This window comes from Ostrinia nubilalis, chromosome 8 (genome assembly GCF_963855985.1).
Source record: "Ostrinia nubilalis chromosome 8, ilOstNubi1.1, whole genome shotgun sequence".
In the NCBI taxonomy this organism is placed as follows: domain Eukaryota; kingdom Metazoa; phylum Arthropoda; class Insecta; order Lepidoptera; family Crambidae; genus Ostrinia; species Ostrinia nubilalis.
Window position 1 is genome coordinate 4,583,978 of NC_087095.1, and position 15,523 is coordinate 4,599,500.

The following is a 15,523-nucleotide window of genomic DNA, read 5'->3' on the forward strand; positions in this document are numbered from 1 at the left end:
ACGAACCTAATAGGTACAGTCGCGGAATGAAAAGGTTCGTCACCTTAGTGTCGGTTTTTGCTTGCACTAGGTACTGTAAGAGTCAAACCTGCCAACATAACAGTGCAAGAAAACAGTGCTGCTAACATTTAAATAAATATGACGTTTGCTAACGAATAAGGTTTTGCTTGTTTATTTTTCTATCCCATCAGTGCAATGCAATGATGACATTGACCAATTGACAATAGTTTTTTTTATTTAATAGAAATAATATTGGCAGGTTGAACCAACAAGAAGGTTTTAGTTTATCAATCATAATAATCTTCTTGACAAGATAAATCGTCAAACAACTTTGATCTGAATAATTTTGAACTTTACTGACGAACAGTTAAAGATTATTTTTTCTAACTCGAGATTATTCTGTAACATAGTTTCAAAAGGTTATATGTGCTCGCGATTCGTTGAAGGATTCAATTTGAAAACTGACGAACCTTTTCATTCCGTGACTGTACAATCAATTTTTATTCTTATTTCAGTAACTTTATCAGCTATCAGAAACTTACTAAATTATTATGAGAACAGGAATTTGGTAAAATTATGTTGTAATTGTGTCAAAAACTGCTGACTGGAAAAAGGATGTATTGCTAAATCATAATCAATTTTAGTAGGTATCTTAAAAAATAACAGCAAATAAATACAGCCACAGAACTTACACATTATGGATCAAGCTGTGTTTCTGTGTGTCATAATTAATAATCCCATACCATTTAAGAAATCAATATTTTAAGTATTAAATCAGACACATTCTATGTACTGATAAAACTAAAAGTTTATGTATTTTTTGTCTAATAACCATTTATTTACATATCAAGAGATTTTAGTTGCAAGATTTACTGGGTTCAAACAGAATTATGTAGAGTTATAAAAATATTTAAGTCACTGTTAGGTGCATTTTTTGCCGATTTAGTTCAATCCCAATAACTTAAAAAGTACAGTACTACTTAAAGTAGAGTTGAATATTAAACAGTAACTTTCAAAACTACATAATTTTTTCCAAAAATTAAGGATAATAAAATATATTTAAGATGAGGCAACTTTAGTATGTTAGTGAATATTATTCTATCACAAGAGTAAGCGGTTAGTTCTGATTTTAAATCACTCCGCTTTCTAAACATATTAATTGGAAGTATTTGTAATGGTGCAGATCCACTTAATTAAGTATAGCAACACAAACAGTATCAAGTATTACAGGTAATAAAAAATAAACATGAAAGAACTAAAGTATTGTGACTCTGACATGTTGTTGTTAAGTAAAAGTTATCAAACTGCGAACGCAAGTAAAATTCATTAAAAGAAAAGACTTCAGTAATTACAAGCCACTTTATTAATTTAAAAATAACAAAAGTATTACATGTGATTTCTAGCTGTCAAACTTTAAACATAAAACAAATGAAAAAAGGACAGGGAAGTTATTACATTCATAAAAATCCATGCAAGTTGACAAATAAGGCGTGCAGCAGCGCATGCAATGTTACCAACTATGTTAGTAAGCAGTGACATAGCGTAGGTGGCAGGCAAGGCTCCTCTCACCTTGGGGGATCGGTGGCCCGGGCTCCAGAGGCGTCGCCACCACTGCCACCAAGTGCGCCACGGCCTCCACGGCCCACAACACGCCCCACATGTCCCACAACCACATCACAACACTACACTATCTCATTATTGGCACAACATTCACACAACTTAACCAATACAAACACCTAACTATGCTAATAACTCCTATTGGCACAATCATACTTTGGGAAAATTCATGTCTCAATGCGGCTGCAGTACTGCATTTCGCATAGATTCTATCACATTATTACAGTGATTCCCATAGAATATTATCGGGATAAACTATACGAACAATACAGAAACAAAGACAGTTACTGCACGTCATAACATTCCTTCGCGAGCCACGACTAAACACACCAAAGAGCATAAAAGAGTAAGAGACGGCACTCCATAGATATTTTTTGAGCTCACGCACACATATGCATTTTAGAGAACGACCCGCAAATCTTTACCAACCGCACAAACTGCAGGCGGAGCTACCAACATAATGCCTTATTTTCTGACAGTATTAGTGACGTTCGTAATAACTTATCGATTATCGATACTTTGCTAGGGTTGTAATTGCATATCGATATCTAGTATAGGAACCTTCAATATTTTAATTATTACTATTTTTATTTTATACTATGTGTAAGTAAAACGAAGTTTTGTAACGTAAATTATTTATTTCGAAATAAAATAGGTATATTACAATAAGTATTGAACATGACATAGCAGTTGTAGGCATGAGGAATTATTGAATATTATAACAAAGTACAGAAATGATAATTTTGTAAACTTTTATTTTCACAACTTTTTCTAAGAAAAAATAGGAATTTTATTTATAAACATCTTTAATTTTCTTATCAGCTGATCGAACCTCAGCCTCAAGATTACTTTTCAATGCTTTGTTGCTGTGCTTTTTTACTTTTGTCAGCAAAATTGTTTTCACTTTTTATGAAGCTGTCATTAATGATTTTACAACTTTTTCTTAGAAAAAGGTAACTTAATATTTTAAACATCTTATCATAAATTTCTTTATTATGTTGTTGACATTTAAACCAACTAAAATTACAATTTGTACTCAACATTAAGAAAATGAATTTTCCAACATTTTCCATATATATCTGGTCGGCAATATGGTCATGATAAAATTGTTTAGCTTCATTTACGGTGGTACATAATTGAATTGTTGGATAAACGAGACTTTTTTTATCATGCCACCATTCGCGAAGAGATATATATGCATACAAATCATTGTCAACAGGAGTTTTCACGCTCAAACACTCTTCACAAATTAAACAAGAACTGTTCTGTAATAGTTTGGCAGCTAAATACCCGCTTACATATACTACTGGTTGGTTTTCAAGGCTACACAAATTTTCAATGGGCTGTTCTAAGTTTTCAGGGTCCGGGATAGACAACACAGGATAAAATTCAGTGTCTGTGGAATCTTGAACATTAATTTTTAATTCTGTTGTTTTTAAATTAGTTTTTAAAATGTCTTTATATTCCAGCATATGTTTATTGTTGTCTGCTTCACAATTAGCACTTCTGCTATGAGGCACTTTCAGCCCAGTAACCATGCTTGTTTTAAGCGCTGCAGTAAAGTGCGTGATAGTGGGATTTCTATTGGTTACACTGTGTTGCCTAATGATTCCAAATAAGTTTTCCAGAGAGTCTTGGTTAAACTGTCTAAGGTTCATATATTTAAACCCTTCATTCTTTAACTTTTCCCAAATATCGTTTAAGGATTTGATAGATATTTGATATCCCTTTACGCATTTAACATTTTTTAGTATCGTGTTTTCTGCTGTTATAAATTTTATGGTTTTTAACTTATCAGTATAAAAGGTCCAAGACTCAATGTGATTACTTGATGTGGAAACATTTTCCCGGATCCCTTTCTTTACGTCATTTAAAGATGATGGACCATTTGTACAATCAAATAGTTTATCTAACTGTTCAATCACAAATGCTGTATCATTGCAATCAGAAACTTCTTTCCACGCCATCATTTTTAAAATAGCTGCCACGGTATTACTCAGAGCATGCGCAGCATACTTCACCCTCATCTTAGTTTTGAATGTTGGATTTACAATGGTACTATTCAGTTTTTTAATATTTAAAAAATTTCTGTTGTGTTCTTCTGCAACTACCTTCGCTATATTCCTTATTGTTTTTTTTTGCATTTTGTAACTGTCGCCAAAGCCTCTTCTCTTTAATTGTAAATGTTGATGAAGTGTCTGTAATAAAAACATTTCCATTAGTAAAAAAAAACAACATTAAAGCAAATTGAATTGAATATTGGTTTATTAATCAGCAATTTTACTTAGTTTTTTAAATTAGGTATGTTTTATCTTACCTTTCATTTCAATGTTTTTCTTAGGTCTTTTATAACTGTGGACTAATATTTCTGCCTGTGCATCTTGATGGCAAATGTTTTTATCATCTGAAATATTATAAATATGCAAATTAGTTTAAAATTTATTTTGTTGTTTTATGAAACATATTATTTCCAAATCAATCAATCATTATCAAGTTTTAAAAAAATGCAAAGACAGGATAATGATAGCTCTTCTCATAAAATATGAAGCGTGGGCCCACCTTCAATAACAATGACATAATATTAAATTAAAGGCATTTAGAGGTTTTAATGTTCTGCATTCTGGATGCGGTCTGCGGGTATGTCAAGACAATCTGTAAGTGGTCGTGATAAGGCAATCAGTCACGTGTGCTTTGCGTTCTTTGTTCGTATCCGCACGGTCAAATCGCATTAATATAAAATGTACAGAAACCTAGAATGTTGTACATATAAGTTCATTTTGACCTGACTGCAGACTGCAGAACGCATCCAGGGTGGCATTCTTTAGTTTGAGGGAAGGCATATTTTAGAAGGTAAATAATTAGTTTGTACACTTACCATGAGTAATGGGTTTATAGGTCATATGTTCTGGTGCATTGGAAGTAGAAGGAAGAGGTTCAAAAGTTGTTTTCGCAGAAATACCAGAATCTGGTATATCCACAGCTCCCAAACATGTTGAATTTAGTTGTTTGGTTGTAGTTGTAAGGGGAACTGAAAGCAGAAAATGAAATGTGAATTGGGTAATAAAATGTCATGTTCTTACCCAACTTTAGGGTACAATCAGTCTAGTACATGTCTTGCTCACATTAAAAATTACTAGCTTAAAAATATTATTAAACTAGCTGACCTGGCTAATTAATGTAGATTGCCTAAAATTTTTCAAATTGGTCCGGTAGTTTTTTTGAAGAATTTGTATTACACAAATTACTAAAGTCCCTCTAACTCAACACCTCATTCTAAGCTAAATTGTGTTACGAGTGGGTTTACTACAATATTCAAGCTGTGGGGTTCTAACCCGCACTTTAGGCTATCTTGGCTTCGAGTTACGGAGCCGATCAAATACAAACAAACAATTAAATATTTCCTTTTTATATTATTAGTATAATTTTAGATAAACATACCTCGTTCAACTGGATTTGACTTCTTTGGAATGCAATATGAATGATCATAAAGAACTGTAAAGGTCTGACGACTGTAGAGGTACGATCTGGTAAAGGTCGCGGGAAGAGCCTGGATGCGGGCAGCGCAGGACCGTTCATTGTGGAAAACCTTGGGGGAGGCCTTTGTCCAGCAGTGGACGTCATTTGGCTGAAACGAACGAAAGAACTGTAACAAAGTATAGATATAATTAATAATTGAAATTATATATTATTTATTGATAAGCATACAACACATGTTTGTGTTTACAAAGAAAGAACCTTGTTAAATTGCATTCGGTTGGTTTGTTTTGGAAACCAAAGAAAATTAATTAAGACATCTAAATAATTCAGAAAAATTGATAGATAGTAAATTACATTTAAAAAAAATAATTGAAGTCATCATCATACCTGTCTTGAGGTTTTCTTTATTGGAGTCTTTTACATGAAGAGGAAACTCTGTCAAAACTTCATCTGGCAAGATGGGATTGCTCAATTCCAGTGTTGGAATAGCTGAGTTCTTCAGCCGAGTTCCTTTGGCATTGAAGGATTCAGGAGTGAAGTGCCCACCACAAACAAACTTAAGTTGGTGTAACTTTTCAATAGGTACATATGCTAAGTCTTCTATGCCAGCATTTTTAACCCACATTCGACAACTGAAATAAGAAATACCTATTAGAAAAGAAAAAGAATAACAAACTGAAATTTATTCATCAACTAATTTCTTTTAGTATTGTTATGCAATGCATTTACAGAGTACGAAACAAAATACTGAAATTAAAAATGGGTTATGGTTATTTACTGTATGATTAAAAATATTAATCCCAGCCTTTAAGTTTACACAATCATTAAAATTATCTTGTAATAAATGAGTGTTATTAGAAACTTACCGGTCAGAATCCAGAGGAAACCTACTCAAAAGTAAGGGTGATCCACCACGACTTCGCCTCTTATTACAAATAACGCACTTCTTGTTGTTTCTACTCTCCATTATCAGTAGAAGCCTAAAATGAAATAGGTATTAATTAAACAAAGCCTATAATTTCTCTCCAACCAGTGTCAATGCCCTGGTTCATGCATTTACCAGTTTTGAAAGTACATTTACATTTTCATCACATAGGGTTGTTTTTAATGAAAAATAGATTTGTAATAGATCTAATATTTCAAGTAAGTAGATAACATACCCATTAAACAGAAAAGTAAATAAGAGTTTAAACTTCTGTAGAAGTTGAAACACAGCTTATTTAAAAGAGTCTCTATCTCACAAAAAACAAAACACTGAACAGCAAACTTTATCACGCCCGATACGGAAGAACTTAATCAACTCAACGTAAACGACAGAAAAGTTTATTTACAGTAATATTGCACCAAATCTGAGAAAATAACTTCACACGAATCAATTCGCCGGTTAAAAACTCAAACTCAATTGACAGACATTTTTTTTCATTTGTCAAACTAACAATACTACCAACATTAAGAACACTAACAATTATTTTTAGTATGGTGGTATTGATCCGCGGGTTCCCCTGCTATATTGAAATCAATCCAAAATGCACTTTATTGCTTAAGGGATAAGGTTGTATATCAATTGCTACATATAGAGACTAGTTTTTGTATGAGAAGTGTCTACCCACTGAAACACACACTCTACGACTCGCTGCTCGTTCAACACTAAAAAAATAGTGATGTTCATGTAGCACCTGAATGTCTCCAACTTCCTCATTGGCCCTAGAGCAATTCCAAGTATACCATCAACAAAAGCCTAATTAGAGTCATCAAACCTCTCAGTCATTCAATTAGAGCCATTAGAACTTCATAACTATGAGTTGTTTTCTATGTGTAAGCTGAGGACACGTGTCTCCAGCTGACACATCTGTATCTTCGTAAATATTTATGCTACGATAATGTATTATACCTCAAAAATTACAGTCGAATCCAAATAGTAGGCTTTCCACTTTTCAAGACTTTAGCTCAAATACTGTTAAAACCACGATCAAAAAACTATGTGCGAGCTGGAGTACCGTGTCTCCAGCTTACACATCTGTATCTTCGTAAATATTTAAGCTACATCAATGTTTTATATCTCATAAATTAAAGTCGAATAAAAAAACCCGACTTCAATTCTTTCAAAGCTTTATTTCGAACCGTTTTCGAACTACGAACCGATACGTATGTGTAAGCTGGTGACACGTAACACACGGTGGATTATTAAAACCGTATAAGTTAGAGTTGCGTTTTAAAGATCAAATAATTCGTTATAATTAAAGTACACACGAGACATAATTTCAAATCTCTAGGCCTCTTAGTTTCAGAATTAAAAGCCAAAAACTATTTTCCCGCCAAATAATTCAAATAATATGGGTCGACTGCGACGTTGCCGTTCCGTGCGTCCACTAGAGCAGTCGAATTTGAACCTAAAAACTAGTACTGTTTGAATCATTTTTATTTGTAGTTTAAATCATTTAATTTCGATTATAAGAATTTTAGACTAGGAGCCGGCTGATTTCTGTATTGAGTACCTAATAACCTATAAAATATTTTGATAATAAGTTTTTATTTTGATCACAATGTTTTATTTAATCGAGGCAAAAACATTGCATCTATACTAATATTATAAATGTGAAAGTAACTTTGTCTTGCTTTCACGCCTAAACCACTGAACCGATTTTGATGAAATTTGGCATAGAGATGGTTGAGTCCCGGGAAAGGACGTAGGAGGATAGATTTTATCCCAGTTTTTGAAATAATTATGATAAAGATTTTCATCATTATCATATCATCTGAAAATTATAAATAACTTGAAAAAATCGAGTATTCGGGTAGCCCTAGTGATACTCTACCTCTGGGCTTCGGCTTGACAGTACTTTTTGGGAAACCTTGTACAGGTGAACAATGGTGGCGCCCCCTATCAATGTGTTTGGTGGGACAGTTCAGTTTAGTGGGTCTTTTATAGCTGAGGCGGTTCATTGTTCAATACAATCAATTCTTTCCTCTCTATTATTTTAGGTGCCTTATGTACGTATAGATTACGCACATTCTTTTTATATGAACGTAAGGGTGGGATTTAGGGGGTCACAAAACCGGTTTTACCGAAACCGAAAAAAAAACTGTATTCAGACATGGCAAAACCAGGTTATTCTTGGAAATATAATAGCTAGAATGAAATACTAAAATAACAATCAAAAACGTTTTTATTCAGCTTGATTATTATCACAGATCAATTAACATTTTTAATAATTAAGGTAGATACACTATACTAGAAATCCGATGATCTACGTTCTTGTCGGGTATCACTAATGAAATAAAATTCCTACTTCATAAAACTAATTAATCAGGTAAATTATTTATCACAGATCGATCAACTTTTAATAACCTAGGTAGGGTAAGGTGGGGCACAATGTTACACGGGGTACAATGTTACAATGCATATTTCTCCGTCCCTTTCTATTAGTTGTATGATGTTGGTATACACGTTTGTCAAGCTCATAAGAGCTGCTGAACTGAGCCGCTGAACATCATACAACTAATAGAAAGGGACGGAGAAATATGCATTGTAACATTGTACCCCGTGTAACATTGTGCCCCACCTTACCCTATACTTTACTGTGTAGTAGAATACTGGTGATCCACGGTCGGGTCGGGGAGGTTTCCGGCTTTTTTTTTTTGAAGGGACGCGCGCTGGTAGCTGTAGGAGCTTTTCCAGCTTCACCGGGCAGAGTGGCGAGTACAGAAGGTACTCTAGCCGTTTGGCGATCGTCGGTGCGCGTGCCGACGAGGCCGAGTGTGGGCTTCGCGAAGCGAAAGCGAAGACGTTCGCGATCGGGCCGTAGATTCCGGCTACTGGGACCGCAATTAACTGGGACAGTGGCCCCAGTCGCTGGATCGATAAAAATTAAATATTTTTCTTCCAGCGACTAGGTTCACTCATAGATAACTTAAAAAAATATATTATTCAAGCCAAAATCGGTATCGTACTAAAAGAACAATGACCAAAAGTGGTCCAAATGTCCACCACTAATAATAATAATAATAAAGCCCCGCAGGGCAGCTTTGTGGCGAGCTGTTGGTGAGTAGCGACACCACGGGGCCAGTTGTTAATCCGAGTGCTCCCGAGAGTCGGTCAAGACCCTCGTCTTCGGCTTGCCGAAGTGGAATCCGAGAGGGTCTGCAGGACTTTCACCTCTGGCTTGCCTTAACCGGCTGGCCAGAGTGGAGTCGCTAGAGCTATATGCTCCAGGGGTGGAAGTGTTAAAGGGCATAACGCCGCGAGTAACCTCGGAGAAAGCGCAGCACACCTCTCTACACCCCTGAGCTGGCAGACGCCAATGTTGCCCCTCAGTCCGGTCTATACGACTCATGACGCCAGGGGGGGCCCATTTAGTCGCTGGCTAGTCACCGCCTGCCATTTTTTCAGTCAGAGACTATGAACCAGGCAGGTGTCCCGTAGTCTCCATCCATAGCCCAGTAACCAGTCCCTCCATCCTTCATCCATAACCCTAGTCCATTCTTCAATAACTGCAATAGCTCCTGTACACAGGCTGGGGATGGTCTCTGGCTACATCCCATGATATAGTCAGAGACTAGATCCAGCATGTGCACCACTTTCACTTTTGTCGATTATTTTGCGCTTAAAACGGCCTCTACGTGTTGGATCTGTATCCCCACGCAAGCCTTATAAAGGACCGGGCCACTTTAGACCCGTGAGCTCCAAATAATAATAATAATAAATAAATAATAAAAATACTTTATTTTTTCACCAAAAACAAATACAATTTGTTAATTACAAATTAATTATTACATTTGTTGGCGCTATTTAGGTGAACTGGAGCCTAAACTAGGATAATCCTGTATTTCAGGACTCCAGGTCTCTTACCCACGGTACGGGTGTTGAAGTATTTAAGTATTTTATTGTAATGTAAGGATACAAATAATGAAAAATTAGCGAAAAACCAAAATCAAGAGTTCGTAACTAAATATTACTAACGTGTGTGTGTGCGTGTGTGTGTGTGTGTGTGTGCGTGTGTGTGTGTGTGTGTGTGTGTGTGTGTGTGTGTGTGCGTGTGTGTGTTGTGTTGTGTATGTGTGTGTGTGAGAGTGTGTAGGGGATGGAGATGAAGGATGTGCCTGAAGGTTATTTTGTGATGTTCGTGTTGAAATTAGTTTAAGACAGTCAAGAGTGATTCCGTCATGATATAATTTGAGTTTAGCAAATAATTTGTTATTATACGTTTGGCTTCAAATAAGGTTTTCGGGTAAAAATTCAGTGTTGAGTTTAATTTTTTGTATAGATAAGGTAAGAGGAGACCTATATTGGCTTATGGTCCATTAAATAGAGATTAACTTTCAGTATGGGACGAAAAATTAATAAACTGTCAGTAAAAAGTTATGACTGTATGAAAAATTGTAGTAGTTTACGCGCTAATCTCAGGAACTACTGGTCCGATTTGAAAAACTCTTTTTGTTATGGATAGCCCATTTATCAACGATGGTTTTAGGTTATATAACATCACCCTACAACCAATAGGGGCGGAGCAGCGACCACCCGACCATAATTCCAATATTGTTGTCTTTCTTCTGAGTTTTTTTTTTCTTTTAGCGAGAATCTAACACGGCACACTAAGCGACATGACATAATATGCATAGATTAATCCGAAATGTGCGATGGATAGAAAATGATATCAAGAACATTAATTTTCAGATGAAAAGGTAAAAACATGACTTTTCATTCAGTCATAACTTTTTACTGACAGCATATTTTTGATTGCGGTTTGGTTATAATGAATCAGTATTTAGTAGACTATTTTACTACAAAGGTGGTGGTTGACATTTGGACCACACTCCATACATTTTTGGTCATTGTCCTTTATGAATGGTCCCAGAAAAGTATTTAATTTTTACTGATCTGGCGATTGGGACCGCGGTCCTAGTTGATTGCGGTCCCAGTTGGCGGAAACCTCGGGTCGGGTATCACTCATCCATCAGAGATTCGTAAATCTAATTAATCTATTTAATTACCACAGATAAATCATATTTTACTAACTAAATCACCTAAAAGTAACCTTTTCATTAGTGTAACCTAAAAGTAAACCAAAGCAGTTCAAAAATCAGCTAAAAGGTTACAAAAGTAACCTTCTGGCAACACTGACTGTTTCTCAATATTGCAGTCAACTGTCATCTTTTTTTTTAATACAAGTTTTACGGCTATGGATATAGATCCTTACGGCCAATTCTGTGCAAATGCTGTGTTTCGTCTATTTTGTGATGTCTTAGTATAGTGATTGTGATTTGTGATGTTAATGTTGTTAATTTTTTTTTTTTTTCAACAAAAGAAGAAGAATTCAATGATGGCTTTCGCGATTGGAAAATCCGCCAGATGGCAATACGTAGACGCGAGGTCCAAATGCTGCGTGATTGGTGGATTTTGACATATCTGTCAATGTCATGCAAAATCTGTTTGTAACCATAGAGCAAAATACAGGGTGGAAACGATAAGTGATCTCACTCGATTATTTCTAAACTATACAAGATATCAATAAACTAGTTATTGATCCTGAAAGTGCTTCATGAGCTCTATCAAACGGTATTAATAATAGGTTACAGAATAAACTGGATCTATCCGAAACTTCAATGTTTCCAGCTTCCATACATTTGGTAGTCACATTATTTTAAAAACTACATTATGATATCGTAAAACTGATTACTGATTCTAAAAGTGCTTCACAAGCTCTATCCAATGGTATCAATAATAGGTTACAGAATAAACTGGATCTAACCAAAAATTCAATGTTTCCTTCTTCCATACATTTAGTACTACCACAGTCATGACACTCATCTCTTGACAATATTATAGCAAGTAAAGCCTAAAACCAATGTTTTTCATTAATAATTTAAAATAAGAATACAATTTACGAGTTTATTTTAAGTATTTACTATTAAATTAAAAAAATTACACTTCTAATATTGTGTGTCTGGCATACATTTAGTATGGAAGCTGGAAACATTGAATTTTCAGATAGATCCAGTTTATTCTGTAACTTATTATTGGTACCGTTTGAAACAGCTCATTAAGCACTTTCAGGATCAGTAACCAGTTTTTTAATATCTGGTATAGTTAAGAAATAATCGAGTGAGATCACTTAACGTTTCCACCCTGTATAGTTGTTGCCCATTTTTGCCACTTGACGTGGCAGAATCGTGGGACTTCACGGTATTTAAATAAAAATTAAAGTGGTTGCGTTTAGAAACGCCACAAATATTTGAGTCTTTGGAAACAAGTTCGTTATTATACTTGTATATTAAAATATAATTTTGTTTTACCTAGCTTTTTCTTATTAATAAAATATAGGTTATTAAGTACTCAATACAGAAATCAGCCGGCTCCTAGTCTAAAATTCTTATAATCGAAATTAAATGATTTAAACTACAAATAAAAATGATTCAAACAGTACTAGTTTTTAGGTTCAAATTCGACTGCTCTAGTGGACGCACGGAACGGCAACGTCGCAGTCGACCCATATTATTTGAATTATTTGGCGGGAAAATAGTTTTTGGCTTTTAATTCTGAAACTAAGAGGCCTAGAGATTTGAAATTATGTCTCGTGAGTACTTTAATTATAACGAATTATTTGATCTTTAAAACGCAACTCTAACTTATACGGTTTTAATAATCCACCGTGTGTTACGTGTCACCAGCTTACACATACGTATCGGTTCGTAGTTCGAAAACGGTTCGAAATAAAGCTTTGAAAGAATTGAAGTCGGGTTTTTTTATTCGACTTTAATTTATGAGATATAAAACATTGATGTAGCTTAAATATTTACGAAGATACAGATGTGTAAGCTGGAGACACGGTACTCCAGCTCGCACATAGTTTTTTGATCGTGGTTTTAACAGTATTTGAGCTAAAGTCTTGAAAAGTGGAAAGCCTACTATTTGGATTCGACTGTAATTTTTGAGGTATAATACATTATCGTAGCATAAATATTTACGAAGATACAGATGTGTCAGCTGGAGACACGTGTCCTCAGCTTACACATAGAAAACAACTCATAGTTATGAAGTTCTAATGGCTCTAATTGAATGACTGAGAGGTTTGATGACTCTAATTAGGCTTTTATTGATGGTATACTTGGAATTGCTCTAGGGCCAATGAGGAAGTTGGAGACATTCAGGTCATGTAGCGGTGCCTGCCATTGCAGACTCGGAGTGACGTTTAGAAATGTACGAACGATTCTCGATTAATGAATTAAACAATCGATACTAAAAAAAATGTATGTAAAATAATGAAATGTAAAACGTATTATAGAATTTATGATAAATCTCTACCACACCTGTTTCTTTTTAAAGAATTTTGGTTTACAACAGCACGGATAGAATGGAATTACTTTTGGTAAATCGCCTTTTTTGAGATCCATTACATACTTTGCCATGTCTTCTAAATACGGTAACTTTATTTGAGGGTCTTTTGGTAATAAATAATCACTTGCGGGTGTCCAAACTCCATTGACTAATCTAGCTGGTTGTGAAAATGCACCCTTGAACTGTAATCCAAACGATCCTAAAATATTTGAAAGTATTTTAATAATTAAACCTTTAGATATAGGTACTAAATGCATAATTGGGTAGAACAAAACATAGCTATATTGTGTTTAATGAAAGATAATTACCATCACATAGAATCCCTAAACTAGTAATATTTTGAGGGTCTGTATCAAAAAGCCAAAGCTTAACAACATTCAACACGGCTGTAGCTTTATTCAAATGAATCTGCCCTTCTAAAAGTTTATTCTGCAAAACAGAAACAAAATTATTTTAAAAAAAATGTTGTTTACGTGATCTTTTTCTTAAATGCTTTGATTTACCTTTTGCTCTGCTACTTTGATCCACAAAGATTCATCAAAATGCATCAAATATTCCAAAGTTCGCATTTCAGGTGTCAAACAGCCAATTATTAGCGAAGAGTTTTTCACTTTAGTGTATCGAGTGTAAGGTTCAAAAGAGTTATATTTATGGACTGTTGTCTTGATATCTACTAATTGATTAATTCCCACAAATCCCCATACTGGAGGGCAAAACATGTTTCTCATGGGTACTTCTGCAATTTCTGCGGCTAATGCTGAAATATCTAAGCCAAGGTCGGAAGTAGCAACGACTATGTTTTTCTTATAAATATTTGTAATTGAATTCATAAGGACAGTAGCATTGTAGCAAGCTGGGCCGAGATTGGGAAACAGAACATACATTTTACGACAAGCAGAAGCATTTATTACTAGAGCTAGATCTTCCATAATTTGTTTATTAGCATATAACCAATCTCCCAACGAAGAATCATTACTGAAATAAATTAAATTAATTATACTTAGCAACCGATCCATTGTCAAACTAATTCAATGGTTGATCAAAATAAAATAATAACTTACTCTAATGGTGCATGATCAAGAATAATGAATAAATCAGTATGAGTAAGTGCCATCCCAACTTTTTCCACGACTTTTACAACTTTTCCTGGATGGTTAGTGCCAATGAAGCTACATTCGCGTTCCACAAACTCCATAAAAGCTTCAGAACATTCGCTATCATAAATGTAAATTTTAGAAATGCTTTTTTCACCAACAGTCATATCCAACAAGCCTGATACTAAATGCATAGCCAAAGGAAACCCAGTACAAGAAATGGTTACAATAAAATTATTTTTAGGGGGTCGTTCCACAAATTCTGCATTGGATATCCTGCGACTTATGACATCTTGGTCTGTCTTTAATTTCTTCTCGTATTGTGAAAAGTTATGTACCAAGCCTTCAAACTTTTCGGTTGAAAGGAATAGATCAAATTGATAATAGGAATGGCAATAATCTAAAAAATCCGAAGCCCCTCCAATGTAATAGGGTTTACTTCCTTTCATCAGTAACTCTTTCCATACAATTGGAGATCCTATATGATGCCATTTATTCTTTTGATTTATTTTACATAGCCATTGCTGAAACAAAACATTGGATCCAATTGGATCACGTCAATTGCTGTAACTCCCGTAAAGTAATAAGAAATGTATTTTTAAACTTTGTACAAACCTCCCATTCTATAACTGCTTTTTCTATTCTTTCAAAACAAAAATTGGGAAGATTTTGTGCAATGTAATCGGCAACTAAACATACTTCAGCAAATACGTTACACTGTGATTCACCTGCTATTACAATTCTTGCAGTCATATTCATAAATAATGCAGATAAACGGTAGCTAACCAATCCAAAAAATAAACAACGAGCGACACACAGTGATGCAGTCAAAATGACAATTTGTCAGGTGATCGTAATCAGTATCTCATTTTTTATACAATCGGTATTATTTAATCGATTAATCGTTTTGAGGTGGTCGTACGTTTCTAAACGAAAATCCTTATGTCAAGAACCAATGCGGAAAGAACTGTCAAAACATAACCTAAAAATATTTTGATTT

At 34.7% G+C, this 15,523-nt stretch overlaps 2 protein-coding genes across 2 annotated transcripts; both read right to left on the reverse strand.

The window, feature by feature from the left end:
* Positions 1–2,235: 2,235 nt before the first annotated feature.
* Positions 2,236–6,703, reverse strand: LOC135073763 (THAP domain-containing protein 5-like). Its single transcript, XM_063967933.1, has 6 exons — positions 5,961–6,703; positions 5,482–5,726; positions 5,056–5,109; positions 4,493–4,645; positions 3,935–4,021; positions 2,236–3,815 (listed from the first exon to the last, which is right to left on the reverse strand). The coding sequence occupies exons 1-6, from the start codon at positions 6,059–6,061 to the stop codon at positions 3,688–3,690; spliced, it is 768 nt and encodes a 255-aa protein (XP_063824003.1). The 5' UTR covers positions 6,062–6,703; the 3' UTR covers positions 2,236–3,687.
* Positions 6,704–13,363: 6,660 nt separating this feature from the next.
* Positions 13,364–15,343, reverse strand: LOC135074122 (putative malate dehydrogenase 1B). Its single transcript, XM_063968428.1, has 5 exons — positions 15,139–15,343; positions 14,491–15,047; positions 13,933–14,404; positions 13,738–13,858; positions 13,364–13,628 (listed from the first exon to the last, which is right to left on the reverse strand). Exons 1-5 carry the CDS (start codon positions 15,280–15,282, stop codon positions 13,393–13,395), a joined length of 1,530 nt encoding a protein of 509 aa, XP_063824498.1. The 5' UTR covers positions 15,283–15,343; the 3' UTR covers positions 13,364–13,392.
* Between the last annotated feature and the right edge of the window lie 180 nt (positions 15,344–15,523).

Coding starts and splice junctions, on each gene's coding strand:
- LOC135073763 (XM_063967933.1), bottom strand. CDS start 6,061: ATGGAGAGTAGAAACAACAAGAAGTGCGTTATTTGTAATAAGAGGCGA. Junction 5,727..5,960: donor TTTCCTCTGGATTCTGACCG/GTAAGTTTCTAA, acceptor TTCTTATTTCAG/TTGTCGAATGTGGGTTAAAA. Junction 5,110..5,481: donor TAAAGAAAACCTCAAGACAG/GTATGATGATGA, acceptor AGACCTTTACAG/TTCTTTATGATCATTCATAT.
- LOC135074122 (XM_063968428.1), bottom strand. CDS start 15,282: ATGAATATGACTGCAAGAATTGTAATAGCAGGTGAATCACAGTGTAAC. Junction 14,405..14,490: donor CTTGATCATGCACCATTAGA/GTAAGTTATTAT, acceptor AATTTATTTCAG/TAATGATTCTTCGTTGGGAG. Junction 13,859..13,932: donor TCAAAGTAGCAGAGCAAAAG/GTAAATCAAAGC, acceptor TCTGTTTTGCAG/AATAAACTTTTAGAAGGGCA.